This window comes from Mya arenaria, chromosome 6, assembly GCF_026914265.1.
Source record: "Mya arenaria isolate MELC-2E11 chromosome 6, ASM2691426v1".
Lineage (NCBI taxonomy): Eukaryota > Metazoa > Mollusca > Bivalvia > Myida > Myidae > Mya > Mya arenaria.
In genome coordinates, this window is record NC_069127.1 from 69,566,136 (window position 1) to 69,588,988 (window position 22,853).

Here is a 22,853-nt window from a genome sequence, read left to right on the forward strand (position 1 = left end):
GATCAAATTTGGAACACGTAAAGCTTTGTTCTAAGCTTGGGTCGATGTTGGTATTATTTAGAAAAGAATAATGGTCTCTGCTCGTTCACTTCAGTCAGAAAGAATGTATTGTGACCAACCCTGCTATTTACGCAGCTTGCATATATACGTTCATTTAGAAGAGGACGGATCAAACTCATTGTTAACTAAAGTTTGCTCAATAATTTCTTATCAAATTGTACACTCACTTTTTGCAGATTATTTGAAAGTTTCAAATACACATATACATGTATAGTGTATATTAACGGTTTTACTATAAATTTTTCATGTTATCACCAGGACACACATTTCTCAACTTTGAAACTATCCCCAGTACATAATAAGGCTATCCCCAGTACAGAACTGTGGGCATATCTTTAACAGTTTAAAAGTTACATTGCCATTTCTTACAATAAAAATAGTTGAGCTTATTCTTGTGAAATCCTTCGATTCAGATTTTTTTTATTTATTCGATATATTTCCTAAAAATAACAATACTTAAAATTCAGTAAATTTTGAGGTGATCATCTCTGATTTGAAGAAACCTTTTACGAGGTCTGCTAAATCGTAAGCACTTTAAAGTATACCATAGGCCAAATTAAGCATTCAGCTATTAGTTCAAACACTTGCTTCATTTGTGGATACGGTAGATATGCGTTAACACAGCAAGATCTTACCTCTGGTAAAAAATAACGCCTGTTTATTTAATTTTGAAGCATTGTGAGGTGCAGTCGGACATCGGAGAATAAATGTGTTCACTTGACTCTTCGACAAACCTTTTGTTACAAATACCACATTGTAATGCATTTACGCAAAATAATAAGGTGTATGAAAGCATTGTTTCCGGATACATGTGTTGTATCGGTGTTGTTGTGTTTTCTTTTGCATTGTGCTGGTCTTTGCTACTTGTCGTCATATGGAGGCTATTCGTTGCCAAAAATCCAGACGTGTAATTCCCACAATGTGCTTCTTAATCGTACTAAATATCTCTTACATTTGTCAATGTAGACGTGCTATTTGTTGTTTCTATTCGTCAGTTTTTCCGTATTGATTTGTCATTTGTCATTATAGTAGTCAAAATGTATATTTGTCAGATCGACCCTGTATAAACTCAATAAAACAAAGATCGTATAACTTGCCTTTAACAATATGATATAATGTAATTTAGAAAGCCGAATCATGCATATGTAAAACTGCAATCCTACAGTCGACACTCGCATTCGTAAAATGAACATTTGCAGTCCAACAAGTCCAGGTTTACAAAAGTCAATTGACAAGTTCAGAATTACAAGGATAGACGATTTCGCCTATACCTTATATGGTAAATGTCACCGAAAGAAACGAAGGTGAATGGTTGGAGCTAACGAATCAGATTTTCTTTCGTTTATTTCCGTCGAATCAAGCAAGGGAGATAACATCTTCGCCTACCTCCTGTAAATTCCCGGTTGTAAGTCCGAGTACTCTCTCTTTATTTCACAATAAAAACTAAAATTAACTTCATCTTTTACTTTATTTTGACGATCAATGTTCCTAAATGGGTTATCTGAGCTGGGCTCACGGACCCAGATTTATACTGCCACTGTCAGTTGTTTTTTTACTTATATACCCAAGCAAGCAAAACATGTTCATTTATTTTATTTACAAGTGGACCATGGGCGGCTCATTCAGTGGGGGGGCTGTAGGGCCTGTGCCCCCCCCCCCAATTGGCCCGCAAGTAAACTTAAAGGTTATTTTTTTGTCAATATTTATCAGAAAAAAATACTTAATTACGCCATAATGCACCAATTCAGACTAAACATATTTAAAATATTCTAGGGGGAGTACCCCTAAACCCCACTTCCCACATTTTAAACATATTAATGTTATGCCCACTCGAGGGATCATGTCCAAAAAGTTGTGCCTCTAAGTAACGCCCCTCTAACGCAAGTCCCTGTTCAAAACCTGCTCCAGCAAACCCACGAAACTTTTGATGGACATCATAATGATATCCACCTAGTTTTGTCTGATGTTATACATTTATTATCTTAATAAGCATGTATGGTGCAAACGTGTAATTTCAATACATCATTGAAACAAAATATCCATGTGGATGAAAGAACAGCCCTCCAACCCACTTGTGTCCCCCAGTTATGAATTACGGGATCTGCCACTGTGAACCATAACAATCAAGTGGGGGATTTCAAGAACATGAAAAATAGATATTGTGAGTCTTAGATTAAAAAAACAAACGCGCGATTTTTTCCCTATAAAAGGGCTAGGTCCGCTTCACCTAAATGTGAAAAAAGCCCTGACTGTTGAGTGTGGGTTGGGTATAAAAGGTAGCAGCAAGTAATAATTGTTTATTAGCAATAAATTGACTTCATCATTAAAATACTTTATTAATTACCTATAAAATAATATTCGTTACAGTATAATGTACGAGTTATATGAAGTTGTAATCTAAGTGTATTTTATCCATACAGTTCCAGCTACCAGGCAAGAAACCTCCGGGGCATCTTAGTGAATAATTTCAACTTAATGAAAATTTAGATTTTTTTCTTCGTAAATTTTAAATTATCTAATATTACTTGCAATCTTAAACATTGCAAAAAGGCAAGAAAGTGTCGTCTAATGGTAGAATTTAAAATAGTGTTTATAGTAATTTAAAGCTGCACTCTCACAGATTGACAGTTTTGACAACCTTTTTTTGTCCCAGACTCGGCTGATTTTGGCGGCAATGCTTTCTATACAAATAATAAGATTACCCACAATAAAATAGATCTAAATTGTTTGGAAAACTGCCGACATTTTTCATTTTTCTTAAAACGTTATTGTAGTATCACTTTTAGCCATAAAACATCAATTTGCGAACGTAAAACTGAAAAACTGTATCTGATCTTTTGTCAGCAGTCTTATACCACTGGTATCCAGATATTTACGCAAAAATTGGCTAATTCCAAAACAAAAAAATAAAAATAGTTGTCAACACGGTCAATCTGTGAGAGTGCAACTTTAAAAGAAAAATAAGACAATGGGACTTTTCATTCTTGAAGTATAATTTAATGCTAATGACTTACATTTTGTTGTGTTTTTATATAGACAAAAACAAGTTGTAATATCATATATTATTTTATTCGACATGAAATAATTTATATTCCATCCTGTTTCCAAATCATAGTCCATAATGTCATAATATAGATGATTCATAATGTCCATAATAACGTTCGCAATGTATATGGTCCATGGTCCAAAGAATCCATAATTGGTTTAAATAGAGCCGAGTGATAGCAGAAATTTCCGAAAGACGTTAGGAGGAGTTAAGACATGGTTAAGTCGAAGTTAAGACAAGGTGAAGGCGGAGCTATCTATATATAAAATTAAATTCATCTCGTAAACATGTTGAACTGTGAATGAAAAGTCACCACCATACAATGTACTTTGTAGAACTACGAACTGAAATTTGTCTTCTACACACCGCAATGTAAAACCCGGCATGTGACTTTCACAGAATGACGTGTGTTTAACATACACAACTTTATAAACACGACTGAATCGTCTGTTGAATAGATGCAACGAGAATAAAACTCCAATTGGTACAATGAAAAATGAAAATGTGCAGTGTAAAATGTAAACATACAACAGATGAGTTGGCGGTTGTAAAATGTAAATTGGTAAATCATCAATGTTACAAACCTAAAATACACACATACACGTCTGGACTTTTGGCAACGAATAGCCTCCATATCGTCATACATTGTCATCATATATTCGTATAGGCTATTGTATCACGTGTGATCAATAATAGTGTGTACACGTATACCACGTGATGAATTGCGTCATGCTAAGTCGGAAGGAAATATTTTGCTCTCAATAAGGACTTTAAACAAAGATAACTATTACTATTTAATGAAACATGGCACAGTCTACGCCACTAACATAGCCATGCATTCTGTCTTACTAGAATTTAATTGAGATTTTGTTTCTTAAAACACTTCGACAAACCTTTTCACAAAACCGCCGCCTGATTGAGCACTGTCAAAACAATATTTTGAAAACAGGTTTGTCCTAGAATTTGAGAAAACTAATCCCTGATCAAACCCCAGTAATAAAACAAAGGCGGGGCTCTTAACGCGGTACTGACTGTCATTTCTTTCATTTAAATTGGTTTAGAAAAAGAGAAGTTATCTTTGTTTTATGTATTCAATTTAAGCAACATATTGCCTTCCGACGTAGCATATTTGACGTAATTTATCACGTGGTATACACAAACTTTATAACTGCTAAATAAAATTACTACGCGATCTACTTGCAGCGGACTTAAACGTACTTCTTTTTGAGTATGTAAACCGTCCAAATACATCCGATGTTGTTTTCGATAGAAATGGCCGAGGAGTTCCGAATGCCTCTGACCGTATATTCTACCCTGTACCATATAGTTCACAAGGCACCGCATAGATTATCGCCGACCGTATTCTCTACTCCCGATCGTATAGTATACCCCCGACCGTATATTCTACATCAACCTCCTTTTCTACCCAATACCGTATATTTTCTATTGCTGTTATTACAATCCCAAATATGATTTTTTTTATATATTTCCCGACCTCTACAGACATGACTTTCTAATACCTGCCACTTGAAGAATCACGATGGTTTGAAAATACTATTTAAGTGAGTATGCTTACATCATTCTCGTCCACCAGAGTGCTGATGCTATGCGTACCACATTATCATTATCAAACCTCTGATGAATGAGAATGGTTTATATACGTTGCCATGGTTACCAAAGTTCTTGAAGATATATGCTATTTAGGACACAAAATGACTACCCAACAATCGTTCCTGTGAAGTTTGTAACATGATCCTTGTTTTATGTATCATAGTGTGATTAAGAGCCATACAAAATGTTTTTAGTTCATGGTCAAGACGGTTAATTCAACAATACTCTACGCAGCAGAGGCCACAGACAACTAGTGGAAGTGAACTAGGGGCAGCTATAGGATTCTTTAACAACCTAAATTTGATGTACAGCCGTTTTGTTTTGTGTTTCCCTAAAATACCAGAAAGTCTTGTTTAAAAAGTGGAAAGAAGAAAAAACTTATTTTTACTAAAATTATTAGTATTTATATAATTTCAAAATTATAACTCGTTTCCGATCGGTTATATAATTTCCCATTCGGATTCTCCAAATTATATCAAGAAACCATTTTGTTACACACACAAAATAAATGGTATAAAGAGGTGAAAGAAGAAAAAACTTGGAGGGGTGTAACTTAAGTGCGTAACTTTTTTACATTCACCCAGAACCGAAAAATATATAGTTTAGGTGCTGGCAGGTGGGTTTGGGGGTACTCCCCAAGAAAATTGTGTAGGTCAAAATGGTGCATTTTGGGGATATTTTATTCCTTTTTCTCTCCTATATCGGAATTTAAAGTAAATTTGGATGATTTTAGGGGAGAGGGTGCCGGGTGCGCCCCAACCCTGGATCTGCTAGTGTTATGGAACTTGTTTGTTTTTGCCCTTCTACGTAAAAAATGGGTTATAGAGGACTTGGCCTACAATGAACCTTAATTAAATAACAACTCTGAGAATAATCTTTCAGACATTGATATGTACCCGGAATCGTGACACGGACAACACCTATGTGCTATTATCGACTGAGAAGCCACAATAATAAGTTATGTCGCTGAAGAGTGAATCCAATATCCAGCACAACGAAGTCACATGATCATATTGTCCTCAGTTCTTGTTCAATATGGCAGCGATTTAAACAGCACCAAGGCACACGCATAAACAGCGGAATATCATTATTTATATCACTTACATGATCAAGATATTGTGGAATCTATCTAGTTGGTTTCAACATGAATTGGAGAACTTAAGTTAACGTTAAAATAATAATATATACCTGTAATTAAAGTCAAAACTGCCTTGATAGTGGACTTCTGTGGAAATGCGCTTCACCCCAAGTGATTGTATAACATAGCACACATCGTCCGTGATAGCCGAGGAAACAAAATATTGGTAACCAAAGGTGGGGGTATTTTTTTATATATCATATTTTATTACCGTTATAGTAGCAGCTGCACACAGCAACAGCGACTGCAGCAATAGCTGAAGTACATGTATGTGTATTGGTGGTCGTGATGATGTGGTGGTGGTGGTGGTGGTTGTAGTCGTCGTCGTCGTAGTAGTTGTACATGTAGTAGACAGGTAGAGCTAATGATGGTGGTTATACTGGTAGTGGTGGTTTAATTGTAATTATGTTAGTAGCAGTTGAAGTTTAAATTGTATTTTGTATGTGGCGGTAGTGATGATGATAATGGTGGTGGTTATATCAAGTGTATAGGTGGCGGTTTAAATTTAAGAGCAAATATGTTTTCTGATCTTCACAACATCGAAGAAATTATCGAATATCAAGTTGAACATGATGATGATGATGATGATGATGATGATGATGATGATGATGATGATGATGACGACGACGACGATGATGATGGTGATGGTGATTGTAGTGGTGATGGTGATTGTAGTGGTGGTGGTGATGGTAGTAGTGGTGGTGGAGCTGTTGTTATTGTTGTTGGTGGTGGTGTTTACAGTGGTGATTGTGGTTGTTGTGGTGTTGTGGGTTGCAAATGATGCTTTACAATTACGGTGAAACGTGCGGACACGGTTGTTGTTTTTTTGTATGATCTTTGATAATATACAATTACAAAACTATATTTCAAAATAGTTTTGCAATTAATGGATGCGTCTTCGTTGTGTTGTTTGATCGTGTCAATATGGTAATTGATGGTGATTATTTGTCGCAGTTCCGATGCCTGAAGCTAATAATTTATATGAGATGACGGAAAAAATGAGATAACATCTCGTGTGTTAGAACTATGTCACCTTCGAATTATTGACGTCTAAAGTAGGATACTATAAAACTTCAACCCCGACAGTACTAAATACTTAGGTCAAATCTTGGTATTCATGTTGCCCGAGACTAGTAAAGCACTGTCCATAACTCTGTCAAAAATAAATGTGTATTTCAGGCGCTTGATCAACCAAAAAAGTCAGACGAGCGTTGGCGCTCTCTAGCTCTCTGTTGTAAAAGCTTGGCATGACAGGCTTTTTCTTGTAAATGCCATTTTACAATAGTGTTGCACTCGTCTTATTATTTCACCTGTGTTTGATTTGTATTAAATATCTTACTTGTGCTTGTATAATATCTTTCTAATTCTATGGCGCTGAAGTCCGCACTTATTTCAATACTAATGCAGAGTAAATAACTTCACTGCCTTTGGCTCGCAGAATTGTTACCTGCTATTGATTCCGTATAAAGATCGAAATTCTGCCTGATAATAATTTGTTTATATAAATGGTTTCCACGGTAACGTACACACTACCTGTGGAAATAGGTAAATGGCCTGGTTAGCGCGGCTAAAAGATAATATCGATGAATAGCTTAACTAGAGGCTGCGTTCAATCGAAATCAACTCTGTGTGATGGGGACAATTCTAAATTGAAATCTGTCTTCGAGATGATTATCATTCACCTTAAAGCGATCGGGTATATAATGTGATGCCGATTGTAAATTATCATCATTCGAACCCTCTTCTTCATGATACACACTATGCACTGATCCTGGTCATTGGAGCCCGCCTCCTTCATGATAATCCTCACACTGGCCATGGTCACTCGAACCAGCTTCTATATGATAGACCTCACACTGGTCCTGGTCATTCGAATCCGTTTTCTGCATGATAGACCACACACTGGTTCTGGGCACTCAAACCCACCTCCTTCATGATAATCCCCAAATTTGTTCTGCGCACTCGAATCAGCCTCCACTTCATGATATACCTCACATTTGTTCTGGGCACTCGAATCCGCCTCCTTCATGATTGACCATACATTTGTTCTGGGCACTCTCATCTGCATCCTTCGTGATAGACCACACACTTATTCTGGGCATTCGAACGCGCCTCCTTCATTATAGATCCCGCACTTGTTCTGGGCACTCGAATCCGCCTCCTTCATGATAGATCCAACACTTGTTCTGGGCACTCGAATCCGCCTCCTTCATGATAGACCACACACTTATTCTGGGCACTCGAATCCGCCTCCTTCATGATAGACCTCACACTTGTTCAGTGCACTCGAATCCGCCTCCTTTATGATAGACCCAACACTAGCCCTGGTCACTCGAATCCGCCTCGTTCATGATAAACCCCTCACTTGTTCTGTGCACTCGAATCCGCCTCCTTCATGATAGACCATACACTTGTTCCGGGCAATCGAATCCGCCTCTTTCATGATAGACCCCACACTTATTCTGGGCATTCGGACGCGCCTCCTTCATGATAGACCATACACTTGCTCTGGGCACTCGAATCTGCATCCTTCATGATAGACCACACACTTATTCTGGACATTCGAACACGCCTCCTTCATTATAGACCCCACACTTGTTCTGGGCACTGGAATCCGCATCCTTCATGATAGACTTCACACTTGTTCTGGGCACTCGAACGCGCCTCCTTCATGATAGACCATACACTTGTTCTGGGCACTCGAATCTGCATCCTTCATTATAGACTATACACATATTCTGGGCGTTCGAACGCCCCTTCTTCATGATAGACCATAATATTGTTCTGGGCGCTCGAATCTGCATCCTTCATGATAGACCACACACTTATTCTGGGCATTCGAACGCGCCTCCTTCATGATAGGCCATACTCTTGTTCTGGGTACTCGAATCCGCCTCCTTAAAATAAAAAACTCCTTCACACATTAATATTAATATTTGATAAACTACTAGACAGTACAATTATTATATGTACATTGATAAAAAAATGCATAAAAGAATAAAAGCAATTTTTAAAATAAATATCTTTAAAACAAACTCGGCGACGATGAATGGTTGTTATTTTATCTGACTCTTGATCAAGCCGATCATTAGCAGGAATGGTAAATAATAACCGTTTGTTGTTGTTGTTTTTTAAATCACATGTGACATATTTTGGTTGTCTGGTTAGCGCAGCGGTCAGAGCTCTCGCTTCTCACCTATGCGCCCCGGGTTCGAATCCCGGCTTGGGCGCTTGTGAGTTTGGTATGTGGTCACCAAGTTTGACAAGTGGGGTTTCTCCGGTCTCCCCCACAACACAAGACCACACTGTCGAGTAAAATCGTGCCAACGAGAGTGATTAATATAATGTTGTAATAACTTGTTTCACAATCGTTGTAAAATAAATATGTCTAAACTAAATATATTTTAAATCCGAACAAATATGCTAATATTAGTGTGTTGCTCTAAAAAGCTTTGTCAGAGTGAGGAAGATTTTTTGATAGTAGCGACGTAAAAAAACATTGACTTTACCTTTCAACAGATGATCGAATATGTCAAGTGCGAAGCAAGGCGAGTCCCTTCCCAGACCCTGTGACGGCCCTTACTATAGCCGCTACACGGAGCATAAAGTCGTCCTGAACTTCCGGCCCCTTTCATCTAGCACCGCAACGTCCACTCCGAGGGCTCGCAACGCTGAAAACTACGTAAGTAGTATGGGAATGGGGACGGGGGGGGGCAGAACAGGGATTATTATTATTGTATTAGCTAATTTATAATCTTGTTGATATCGATTATACTCGTTTGTTCATTGTAAAAATGGATTGCCGAGTGAGTATCAAAAGTTATACATGTATTTAGTCCCGAGTGGAAAATTTAGTTTAATATGATGTTGACGAGATAAAATATACTTAAGTCTTTCACTGAAATTTTATACACATTTTCTTTTATTTCGTGCTTATTATTCATAAAATTTGACGAAAATGGCATCATTGACCTTTCTCCCTAGCGCTGTACGTTTTTATGTGTTGTGTTGTTTCTATTTAAGTTTTGTTTTCACACAAAATAAGAGAAAGAATGAACTTATATTTCTATAAATTCACTGTTCAAACGGTATAATTAGCCTTTGTTTTGCGGTAAACGACCGAAAACTATGAACTAAAACTTGTTGCTTTGAAATTGATGTTTATGATTATTCAGTTTAAAATCTTTTACATTTAAACACCGTTAATACGAACAGCGTTTATCCAAAATTATCGTTATTTCAAATGAATTTTGGGTCCCGATTTTATTTCTTCTTTGATTCCTTTTTTTTTCATAAATCATCCGAAATCACTTTTTCGAAATTATCGCTGTTTCGAAGTCAAAATTAAGGTCCCGATTATGTATTTCACACCTGTAGTTTCACACCTCAACATCAATGATTTGCTTTTCTGCAATTGCGAATATTTCCCGATGAACACAACATCTTCGGATATGCTCGGATCGCGAATCAGCGCTTATTAATATACATGTAAATTGAAAAATGTTGACCTTGTTATTGCAGGCCACGAAAACTTAAATCACCATGTTGGAAAGCGTTAATTGATGATATGTTAAATGAATTGCTGTCAATTTCATTTAAATGTTACGTTTAAAAGTAATTTGTATTTTCCAGCGTTTTCGTGACGTAATATGATAAACTGCTTTCGGTTACGGTCGGCTCGTTTTATTTACAGCATGGATGAGAGAAAATACCTGTACTGATTTAATTTAGTACTTTTTAAACAATTCTGGAAAGGAATAATGAACTATTGGTGTAAAAATAAGGAATGAACAGCGTGACTGATGTCAGTATTATGGATATGGACGCAGTTGGGCTGGTTAAAGTACGCACACACTTTAACAGCACAACTGCGTTCATACCCCGATAATAACATCAATCACGCAATTCATTCCTTGTCTCAAAGTTTTCCGATCATGCTGCTATAGCACGCTGGCATCGGCTTGTGATGACAATGAAGCACATTAAATGCAAGCCACTTATGTAGAAAACTATCAATAAAACGTTATTTAAAAACTGGAGCATATGTTTTTCCCTATAATTCCCGGAATTAACCCAGACTTATAAAAATCCATTCTCCTAAATTAAACATTTACGTCCTTCCTCGCTTTAATCAACGGATTAACGGTATAAAATAGTAAAATATTATTAGACTGGTGTACTTTGAACCTATATTTAATAATTAGCACGTATCTGTTAATATAAAAAGGATAGCGCCCAAATTCTCCGTAAACAGCCACTGTGCATGTGCTTTGCTTAACTCGTAAAAGCGATTTGCAAAATTTAAGGTGTATCCTTTCTATGTATTTTGAGTTTGAAACCCCCCAAACTGAACTCGCATAAATGAGGATCGACCCTACGAATGAGTTAAACAATCGAAGCGCAATTTTCGGAGGTTTGTTCATATGTTTCGTTTATACATTTATAGTTTTTAGAGCCTTACCGACTGCATATTGATTATTTAAAACAAAATTGCCGGTATAGTTGAGTACAATGCATAGACAGTTAAAGTTGTCGACTTCTTCAAATGGTACGTTACTATAGACCCAAGTTTTAATAACTCTAACTGGGCCTCTTTTACGGAATACTACAACATTGGTTTTGTCTATATTAACCTCTAAGCTCCACGTATTTATCGTAAAGATGGTTTAAACCTCTTTGTAAATCGTATGCTGAGTTTCCAATTATTACCATATCGTCTGCAAAAAGCACTATCATAATACATAAAGTTTACAAGCTAATCCCAAAGTCAACGTTCTGTTGTAGCAACAGTTATAGGTATTCTAGGTCTAGTGCGAACACTTCAGGTGAATTATTTTGTTCTTGACGTCAACCAATAGAAATATCAAAGAAATCGGACACGGAAATGCAATGGTTGACACACGATTCTTCCACAGAGTAGATTGCTTTAAAAAAAGTTATATTAAAAGAAGTTTCCCATCCAGCCCCATTTTGAAAAACTTGTACCACAGAACATTTCTATATGCAGAATCAAATGCCTTTTTGTTGTCTACAAATGCACATGGTAATCGTAACTTATAAAAATGGTATATTCAATAATATTATGTAGAACAAAAAAAAGTTGAGCTAGTTTCCTTTTGAAAACCAAACTGGGCATCAGACAGCAAGTTATTTTCATCGATTCCTTTATTGACCACACGCGTAAATATGGCCTGTTTACACAATCGAAATATCATTTGAAATATCTATCTCAACAGCTGCCGAACAATATTACGAATACATGTATTTATTGTCATTTTGTTTTACACGCATAACGTTGTTTGATGATATGTATAATAACATTTATTAAACAATTGTTCAGCATGCATGCATACTGAACAATGCATCATGTAGGTAAAGTACAGCGGGCTTGCAAGATCCGTGAATACATATTTAACGTCACCAATAATTCGCGTACACTGTCATTTATGATTTATGGTCACAGACTACTAAAAAAAATTCCTTTATAATTTATGGAAAATTTTCCAATTCGCACTCGAAACAACACTGATTTCTAGTGTTTCACGACCCCAAACACCATAATTGTTATATGGAGTGAAAGTTCCACATGTGTACTTAACATTACGCAACGTTAGACAAAAGTTACGTTTCTAATAAGAAAAATGAAATTAGTTGAACGTTACCACTGTGTATTCGATAAAGTGACCACATCCGGTGTAGAGTGACCACATCCGGTGTAGATGTACAAACAATGCGGTGAAAATGTAAACAAAAAAGTAGATCAAGTAGATCATGCATGTTCAACCTGTTTTCGAAATCAAAAACAGTTTAGCTTGAAAACCTATTAAGTTTGTTTATTATAGTGTCACCCCTCTTAGTTAAGTGCCAGCCCGTTGGGCGTATGAGACACCTACATTCGTAAACATCTTTACCCCGATTCCTAATCCCAAATGCCAGGCGCCTGGCAGGAAGGCAATCGGTACCCCTCGATTTAACTAGCTGCTGGGTCGGCAACCGGCCATGTCAGAACAAGCCCCTTGTGAGACTCGAACCTTCAACCTCCCGCTCCGTAGGCGGACGCCTTAACCACAAGGCCACGGAGACGGTGTATAAATATGGGAAGCAGCCAAATGTTTGAGATGCTTTGATTCATTGCCATGTGTTATCTAAAAGAAATAAGGCATGTACCAATGAGTAGACGCCTCCGATTTGGTGTGATTTGCCCTTCATAATCATGTTAATCCGAAGTATCGTTTCTCCGTTTTATGGGATTAACGGTGTTTGAATGTATCAATGACTAATGCAGACTTTGTGGGATGTTTATTGCTTTAAACAGTAGCTGAACCAAATCTTAAAACAATTACTCAGAATCGTATTCCTTCGTCTGCAAATGATGTTCGGTTCCCTAAACATAGATGTACTTCGGGAGTACCTTTTATTTTTATTATGATTTATTTCTTTCTAAAGTTTACTCAAGTTAATGGATACTTGGATAATATTTACCATTTACGTTTTACTTACTTCGGGGCTTGTTGGGAGAAATATAAGGTTGTGCACAAACTAGTATAACCCCCAGAAAACAACAACATTTGGCTGACCGTTCCAAGGCTATGATACCCTAACAATCCTTGATAAAAAACCTTATGTTATAGATTCTAAATTCTTTAATGTTATTTATGGATATGTGTGCGTTGTTGTTCTGTATTTCTTGCTTTGGCCCTGTGTCATTAACTGGAATGTATTTTTTCATATAAATATTGATACTAATTAAAAATGTGTATCGTGATTTGCGTTTTTAATTAAATATCAATTATTTGATAAAGCAAGCCATGGAATTAATCAATGTCAGCAATCTGATAACAAGTATTTTCTAGTTTCCTCAGGATTCGCCACCCCAACATGGGAGAATGTCTATTTTATTTCCTCGAAGAATAACGACTGTTTTGATGTAATCGAACATAGCACATTCCTGAAAGAAAAATATCAAGATGGTGAATAAAGATACGAACTTATTTGTATTTCACGGTAAAATAAATTTTGGAAAATTAGAAAATCACATACGAAAATAACATACCTCATATCGCCGCTGCTAGAGTATAAGACAGGTACTCTGTGTCTGCAGTCAGGAGTCAAACCCAGGTTCTCTATGTCTGCAGTCAGGAGTCGAACCCAGGTTCTCTATGTCTGCAGTCAGGAGTCGAACCCAGGTTCTCTTTGTCTGCTGTCAGGAGTCGAACCCAGGTTCTCTTTGTCTGCTGTCAGGAGTCGAACCCAGGTTCTCTATGTCTGCAGTCAGGAGTCGAACCCAGGTTCTCTTTGTCTGCTGTCAGGAGTCGAACTCAGGTTCTCTTTGTCTGCTGTCAGGAGTCGAACCCAGGTTCTCTTTGTCTGCTGTCAGGAGTCGAACCCAGGTTCTCTTTGTCTGCAGTCAGGAGTCGAACCCAGGTTCTCTTTGTCTGATGTCAGGAGTCGAACCCAGGTTCTCTTTGTCTGCTGTCAGGAGTCGAACTCAGGTTCTCTTTTTCTGCAGTCAGGAGTCGAACCCAGGTTCTCTTTGTCTGCTGTCAGGAGTCGAACCCAGGTTCTCTTTGTCTGCTGTCAGGAGTCGAACTCAGGTTCTCTTTGTCTGCAGTCAGGAGTCGAACCCAGGTTCTCTTTGTCTGCTGTCAGGAGTCGAACCCAAGGTTCTCTTTTTCTGCTGTCAGGAGTCGAACCCAGGTTCTCTATGTCTGCAGTCAGGAGTCGAACCTAAGGTTCTCTATGTCTGCAGTCAGGAGTCGAACCCAGGTTCTCTTTGTCTGCTGTCAGGAGTCGAACCCAAGGTTCTCTATGTCTGCAGTCAGGAGTCGAACCCAGGTTCTCTATGTCTGCAGTCAGGAGTCGAACCCAGGTTCTCTTTGTCTGCTGTCAGGAGTCGAACCCAAGGTTCTCTTTGTCTGCTGTCAGGAGTCGAACCCAGGTTCTCTATGTCTGCAGTCAGGAGTCGAACCCAGGTTCTCTATGTCTGCAGTCAGGAGTCGAACCCAGGTTCTCTATGTCTGCAGTCAGGAGTCGAACCCAGGTTCTCTTTGTCTGCTGTCAGGAGTCGAACCCAGAAACTCTATGACTGCAGACAGGAGTCGAACCCAGGTTCTCTATGTCTACAGTCAGGAGTCGAACCCAGAAACTCTATGTCTGCAGTCAGGAGTCGAACCCAGGTTCTCTTTGTCTGCAGTCAGGAGTCAAACCCAGAAACTCTATGACTGCAGACAGGAGTCGAACCTAGAAACTCTATGACTGCAGACAGGAGTCGAACCCAGGTTCTCTATGTCTACAGTCAGGAGTCAAACCCAGGTACCTTATGTCTGCAGTCAAGAGTCAAACCCGGGTTCTCTATGTCTGCAGGCAGGAGTCGAACCCAGGTTCTCTATGTCTGCAGTCAGGAGTCGAACCCAAGGTTCTCTATGTCTGAAGTCAGGAGTCGAACCCAGAATCTCTATGTCTGCAGTCAGGAGTCGAACCCAGGTTCTCTATGTCTGCAGTCAGGAGTCGAACCCAGGTTCTCTTTGTCTGCTGTCAGGAGTCGAATCCAGAAACTCTATGACTGCAGACAGGAGACTGCAGACAGGAGTCGAACACAGGTACTCTATGTCTGCATTCAGGAGTCGAACTCAGGTACTCTATGTCTGCAGTCAGGAGTCGAACTCAGGTACTCTATGTCTGCAGTCAGGAGTCGAACTCAGGTACTCTATGTCTGCAGTCAGGAGTCGAACTCAGGTACTCTATGTATCCATATACATTATACCACTGTAAACGTATAAAAGTTGAGGAGGTATGTTACATGTAAACAAAATGTAAAATTGTCAAATTTGGAGTATTTTGCCAATATTGAAAACAATTTGTTAATAATTGAATGTATTTTGTTATTTTTTAGAGTTAAATTGACCTATAATTGATTTTTTGTTCCCATTCTATGATATCAGGTAGTAGGGGTAATAAAATATTTTGAGGGACATTATTTATCCCGTTATTTAATGAGTATACTGGCTAGCAAAGAAATCGCTGCTTTAACTAGTAAGGAATCGACTATACCCGAGTAAACCAGCATTCATATTATGTTGGAAGACATGGTAGTTACATTTTATATACTAGTAATCAATCTGGGTAGTTTAGCTAATATGAACGTCTTACCGTGATTGTGATAAAAATAATTGCCAATGTTCGTCTGCTAGGATCGAGTAATAATCCAAGCCTTAGTCTTTGAAAGGCGAAGACATTCTTCCCGCATAATTATCTCAGAGCTATTGACTTCTCAGGTAAAGTGTGTTTTTTCCCTAGTGGAACACACCTATTTTTATATAGAGAGTTTTATAGAGTTTATTTGAAATACATTAGGCAAAATGCCCATGCGAACACAAGCAGTTAAACATATGTGAGTGTGTATAGTCAAAAGTCATACAATATCAAGTTACATAATAAGAATTTAACCATTTAAACTTGATAATATCAAATTATACATAAAAAAGCGTGATGATATATAATTATATATGTATATGTATAGGTAAATGAATCATTTAAATGCCTTTGTTCATTTATGAAACGGGCCGATTACTCAGAACATTGTTAAAGTTAACGATCTTGTTACGACCATCATGGTTAACTTCAAATCTGTAGGGCCATTTTTTTATTAATTGGTTAACGGATTTTTTTGAAAAAATGTTGGATTGTTGGTGCGAAAAAAAAAGGATTTCATACTAACTCATACTATTTTTTTTTTCAATACTGACATGTTTTTTTCATAGCGTTTGTGGCGAAACCCAAAACCAAAAGACCAAGATAGCAACAAACAACGCAGACATGTTCATAGATACATATGAATGACCAAGATAACAACAAACAACGCAGACATGTTCATAGATACATATGAATGACATTTGAAATGCTTTAGTATGATTTGATTTCTATGCAACACAATGTCTGCAATGCCTCAATATGTTAATGAATATTGATATGTTCAACTGCTCACTTTATCATACACATATGTTTGGCTTTACAGTCCAGTGTTCTCTCCTATCAATTTTAAATTTAAATTAATGTAATTATCATATAAGCATTTTTTACACTTCCACCTAAAATTAATGTCGCATTAAAAGTCAATATTATGACAAACTTTCAGTTTAAGTGTCACTTTTTGTTGATGATTTTTGAAGCACATCCTGACTGCAAGAGTTTTCCTATTTGCAACACTATTTCCATACCATATACATGCACATGTACATGGTATACCGCCTAATACCGGCCTTACAATTAATATGCCTGTGTCTCCTCATTGCTGGGCACTTCTTCTTCTCAACAGAAAAAGCACACTGAAGCAATTTTCACTGACTCAATTATTTTTTTAAATGAAATGAGGAAATGTAAATAATAAAACTGATTTTATATTCAGTAATGCATTCTTTGAAGTTAAGATATTTCTCTGCAGCTTAAACAAAATTTAAGTTACCAAAGATTTTGATTACTTGAATAGTTGTCTCCATATAATGCACTAGTCAATTGTAACCACGCCCCCCCCCCCAGGTCCGGAGAATAGCGGGGACTTTGGCTTTCGGTCCAGCCAACCCCGGCTAAAATCCCCGCCCTACGGGGACGAACAGATGGTCAAATCTCCGCCAAATGCCCCCGCAACCTAGGGACCCTAGGTAAGGCCCATTCACCGCTATATTTAAAGCGAAGACAAAACCACCGAATTCACCCGGCACTGCAGGGCCACCTGAAAGGTAAAAACACGGCCAATTTCCCCGGCTATCCCCGGAATATCCCCGGACCTGGAGGGCCGTGGTTACAATTGACTGGTGCATAATTTGTTGAACAATTAATGCCCCCTGGGACAAACACAGGACAATATATTTTATCAATAACTCTGGTTTAAATGTGATTTGTTAACATTGATACAGACTTCAGCCTTGATGTCAGTTATTACCAATTTTTTTTTTATTTAAATGCAGATGGTATATTGAAAATGAGAATATATTTGTTTGTATGATCTCAGCTCAATAATGAGGCCGCCGTTTTGAAAACAATTTTTAAAGCAAAATTGCACCAGATGATCAATTTGCAAGAAAAAAAGAAAATTGTTGTAGACTGACATAAACTTGTTATTAATGTGTACAATGCATTGAAACTTACTAACTTTAAGTACCACATTGTTTACAATTTAATTAAGTTTAGCAGTTATTTTGTATTTTTCCATTAAAAAGGATTACTTGGTATGTCTACCAGGTAGAATTCATTCCTTAAAAGACTTATGCACATTTTTTTTTACATTTAGGTACTTTTTTTTACAATCATGATATCAAAGAGTAACATATTATATTTTATTAAATAATTGTCCTGAGATTTGTTACAGAAAAAAAATGTTGGTGCCAAACTGGTGTACAGTCCCTTTAAAACTGCATCCCTATGTTGCAAAGGAACAGGCAAGAGGTCTTACATCATTTCATGTGTGCAGAAAAAAAATCTGACTTTTTTCAATATTTAAAAAAAAAAAAAAAATACCAAAAAAAATGTTTTTCATTTTTTTTTTCATTTTTTTTTTTTTTTTTTGAGTTTTCGAAATAATTGGGCGGCGGATCTGTTAACCAATTTATTAAAAAAAAGGCCTAAGGCACTAAAAGTGTCATGTTCACACAAGTGATCTGATGTTCACAAATACTGAGGCTGCTAATTCAGCTATGCTTGTTTTACTAATATAAATCAGCAGATCAAAAATGTTTCACCTTTAAAAATAAACAACGATTATGTTAACAACTTTGTTAACTTTAAAAAAGTTCTTAACAATTTGTACAGTATCAATATTTAGTGGGGTTTTCCTCGATTTGTTATTTACATGTATTTATATTTTGATCAAGGGCCTTTGTTATAAACAAGTGATCTGGTTTTGGCGACTTAAAATTCTTACATTTAATTATGTTTCATTAAGTTTCGAGGTTCAATCAGTTAAAATGTACATCCTCAATCCTTTGCCGCATACTTTGATAGACTATTCTTTTGTAAAAATTGCGCATGCATCTACACCAAAGATATGACAACCTACCGATTGAGTTCGAACCAAAATGTCTTTGGACAATATGAATATGATTTATTGCCAAAATGTTCCAAACAAACAATGCCATGTGGCTTCGTGATGATTGTGTTGTTAATAAAACGATATCATAACAGTTATCAACTTAATATGTGTGACTATCTTTCTTAATTTAAGGTTCTCGCTCATCTTTTTGGACCGAACATTAGTTTTCCGGTTATGCACCTGAAAACACTTATTTTATCATATTTTACCCAATGAAATCAAAATTGCAGTAATTTGGTTATAGTGGGGCGCAAACTACGCCGGTCAAGTCAAGAAACAACTAGACAACGGACACCTAAATAACAAGGCCACTCTAACAAAAGTGGTGGACATTTTCACCTTTTAACAATAAATTGGTAACATCACGCGATAATGTAGATGAACCATCACGCAACAACAAATTCGTTATTAATTTTAACGCTAATTCGTGGCCTTCAAAGGCAATATTTGAGCAAATATCAATTTTTGCTGAAGGGTTCAAGCTTTTGGTATCTTAGTTTTAGCACTCCTAATGATTTGCCTCTCTTTATTTCGACATACAGAAAAAAATGCATCTTACAAAGACAAGTGTGTTCGTAATAAAATAAATCACTACAAAGCTACAAATCAAGGTTGTTTGATAGTGAGCAACAATGAAACACCTTTAACTTATTCTTGTAAAGCTCCTGCGTTTGAATGTAAATATTTTTTGAGTATAATTCTGTTAAAATCTTTTTCGTGAAATTTGCAATTTTTATCGAAACAGTTGAACATGTATGACAGAATGTATTTAGTATGCTTGCTTAATATTGATCCTTAAAAAGACATAAAACATGAGTTTATAAAGTCTTTAAACCGTAAAACCCGTTTGTATTCAAACCCAAAACGCTGAAACAGTTCGTGTTTATGAACCTAAATGGTTTTAAACTCTGCATAACTATAAGTGTGCCTTTTGTGTGATTTTTTTATATTATTGTTTTTATGACATGAAACATACTGCAAAAAATCGTGACCTTTCCACTTGCACCATCAATAGCATCTAGGAATGAGCATAACTCGAATTATTTAAGCCAACCTGAGTAATGGGCTCTGCTTTATACGAGCAATGGCCACGTTTGCCAGCTCGTTTTTAATTGAAAAGGGGGATAACTGATTAATTATTCAGGACATGATTATGGGCAGTGTTGAACTATTGTATAGCAACATGTGCATCTAGTTTTATTGAATATCTTAAACTATATATATATATATATATACAAAAAAGACCAATGTTTGAGTGTTTGCACTCCGACGACAGCGACATGAATAACTCGACATTATTTTTCCGTAAACTAACACGAGCTAAAACATTAATGCGTGGATAATTACAGGCAATTGTACACAAAAGTAATTTCTCACAGTTTTTCTGAATGTTAAAAGCAACACAATATATTATGTATATATGACCTATATAATATGATTTTTCTCTTTTTTATATATTGTGATTTTTTAATAGATTTCTTGTTCTCTTGTGAATGTATCAATTTAGATGTATATGTATAATCATGGACATGATGTCTATATGTTTGGTAATCAACTGTAAACCGTATACACTATACATATAGGTAAATTGAACAATTATCGTTGCGCACTCCTCGTATTAGGATTAAAATCGATTTTAAATAAATTCTAATATCGTCACACTTAAAGTTGCTCACTCTTCTAGAATACTGAACCAGGTTTTAAAACTGAATTTATAATTCGGCTTACAAATTCGTATTAACAATTATAATTCCCCTCCATTTCAGTCTCCCATCTCCCGCTACAGCTCTACGGACTCCGCCCTACCGCCACAGGACAAACGCCGCCTGTCCGTCACCGGTGAGACAGTGTTTGACTTCGTACTTCCGGCCGATAAGAACGAGTCATCCGACGGCCCCTCGTCCCCTTTTCCAAACAGCCCATCCGACTTTCGGGCCATATCACCAAAATTCAACATTTACAGTTCACCATTGTCGACTTTCAGAAGCGGCTCACTGGAGAGTACCCACTCACAAAGCTCAGTGGCTTCCGAGTCGGCAAAAGACAAACGGTCTGCTTTCAGTGAGAAAAACTCGTACATCAATAACTCAAAACCGAGGGGGAAATTGGGAAAATTTGCCAGTGCCGTTCAAAAACATTCGATAACTATATTCACCGCAGCGGCCTTCAAATTAGCACACGAAAACTCTAGGACGCAGAAGTTAACTGTGTCTTGCCCCGAACTCTTGCCATCAAGAACGTCCGAGGTAACCAAGAAGGTTGGAACTGAGAGTTGTGCTGAACTTGCCTCCCTTGAGCGCACAAACTCTGAGAAAATTGCGGTGGTTAAACATAAACTAACTGTTCCGGACATCTTTACCACGTCTTTCACTCACTCAAAAGACTCTTGTTCAAAGGGACTCATTTTAAAATCGTGCTCTAGTCAACAAGACGTTCCTAGTGTAGCTAAAATACCAGAAAAGGCTCCCATACGCCGTGCGATATCTTTAACCAAGAATCTCCCCCAAGACTACGATAAAACAAACCGCCTACTATCCCCGACAATGTATAAGGACGAACAGCTAGCCCAGGTAACCGAATATCTGTTCATCGGGAGCATAGAGTCTGCGTACAATGATCGGCGCCTTTGTCGACTTGAGATAGAATCCTTGGTGGACATCAGTAACCTGAGTGAAATGCAGGTCCCCGCACAGAAGAAGCTACAGTGCCCGTGCCTCTGTCAAACCGAGTCCAAGCACTTTCGGTCAAAATTAATCATAGCCGTCCCCGATGAAGAAAATGACGGTATCGACCAATATTTCGAAGAAGTAAACAAATTTATAGAAGGTGCTCGTAGATGTACTAAGAAAGTGTTAATCTACAGTCTAGAGGGCAAATCGAGGGCGGCTTTGTTCGCTATCCAGTACCTTATTGAATACGAGGGTCTTTTGCTTCGTCAGGCTTACAGCATGGTCAAGAAGCAGCGACCCCAAGTCTCCCTGAATCCATCCTTCCAGCGAGCGTTAGAAAAGCTGGAGAAGTCCTTGTACCCGGATGAACGGCATTCCGTAAATATCTGCAACGAGTATCTGAATGTCGCGGACCCGCAGGCTATCAAGTGCGCTTGGATTGACTGTTGATCTTCTCTTTACAAAGTCTATTCGTGGACAACATATATATACATGTGCGTAAACCCCAGGGTGCTTGTTATGGATTAAGATGAGCCTGTAAGTTGGAAAAGCTGAACTAATTAACATGTTGATTAATAGGGTGAAATAACTTTATCTGGTCAATGGACGTGTTTCGAAGTATTATGCTTATTAATTAACTGAGTAGAGCTTGTTTCTAATAGCGACGCCAACGACATGACTTATTTTGCCACTTACTAAATATTGGTATCCATTTTTTAATCACAACAACTGTTGAAAGCGCTTTCTTTTTATACTGTTTATGTGTTAAACTCGCACACAAACGCGCTAAATTAACTTTGGTCAGATCTTGAATAATATAACAAGATGTAGCAAAAACCATTTCAAGCAAAACTCGAAAAATCATAAGGTGTGTAATTATGATACTTCGAGTATTTCGAAACCAACTTTCTGTAAATACTTTTCCTACGTCCATTCAGAATTTGATGTTTTTTTCGCTTTGTAAATAAACATAGAAATCGGCTTGATTAAATGTGAAGAAATGAGCTATATCTAGCCATTAATTACAATGCCGTTTTGGTTTGATGGCAGGGGAAGAGACAGCTAAGGGGAACTGCAAACCACGTGTTTTTCAGCTTTGTATTATTGGCCGTAGGTCGTGGACAACTTGGTTTTCTTAATAAAAACACATTTGAAAATATGCATTTATAATCGTTTCGGAATGTGAGACAAATGCTGGCTCCGAAGGCATGTGGTTGAACAGCAGATATGCTCCGGTTTTGGGCC

At 37.4% G+C, this 22,853-nt stretch overlaps 1 protein-coding gene across 1 annotated transcript; it reads left to right on the forward strand.

Moving 5' to 3' along the window:
• Positions 1–5,780: 5,780 nt before the first annotated feature.
• LOC128239251 (uncharacterized) lies at positions 5,781–22,663 on the forward strand. The gene is made up of 3 exons (XM_052955813.1): positions 5,781–6,031; positions 9,375–9,537; positions 20,706–22,663. The coding sequence occupies exons 2-3, from the start codon at positions 9,385–9,387 to the stop codon at positions 22,056–22,058; spliced, it is 1,506 nt and encodes a 501-aa protein (XP_052811773.1). The 5' UTR covers positions 5,781–6,031; positions 9,375–9,384; the 3' UTR covers positions 22,059–22,663.
• Positions 22,664–22,853: the final 190 nt, after the last annotated feature.

Coding starts and splice junctions, on each gene's coding strand:
- LOC128239251 (XM_052955813.1), top strand. CDS start 9,385: ATGTCAAGTGCGAAGCAAGGCGAGTCCCTTCCCAGACCCTGTGACGGC. Junction 9,538..20,705: donor CTCGCAACGCTGAAAACTAC/GTAAGTAGTATG, acceptor CCTCCATTTCAG/TCTCCCATCTCCCGCTACAG.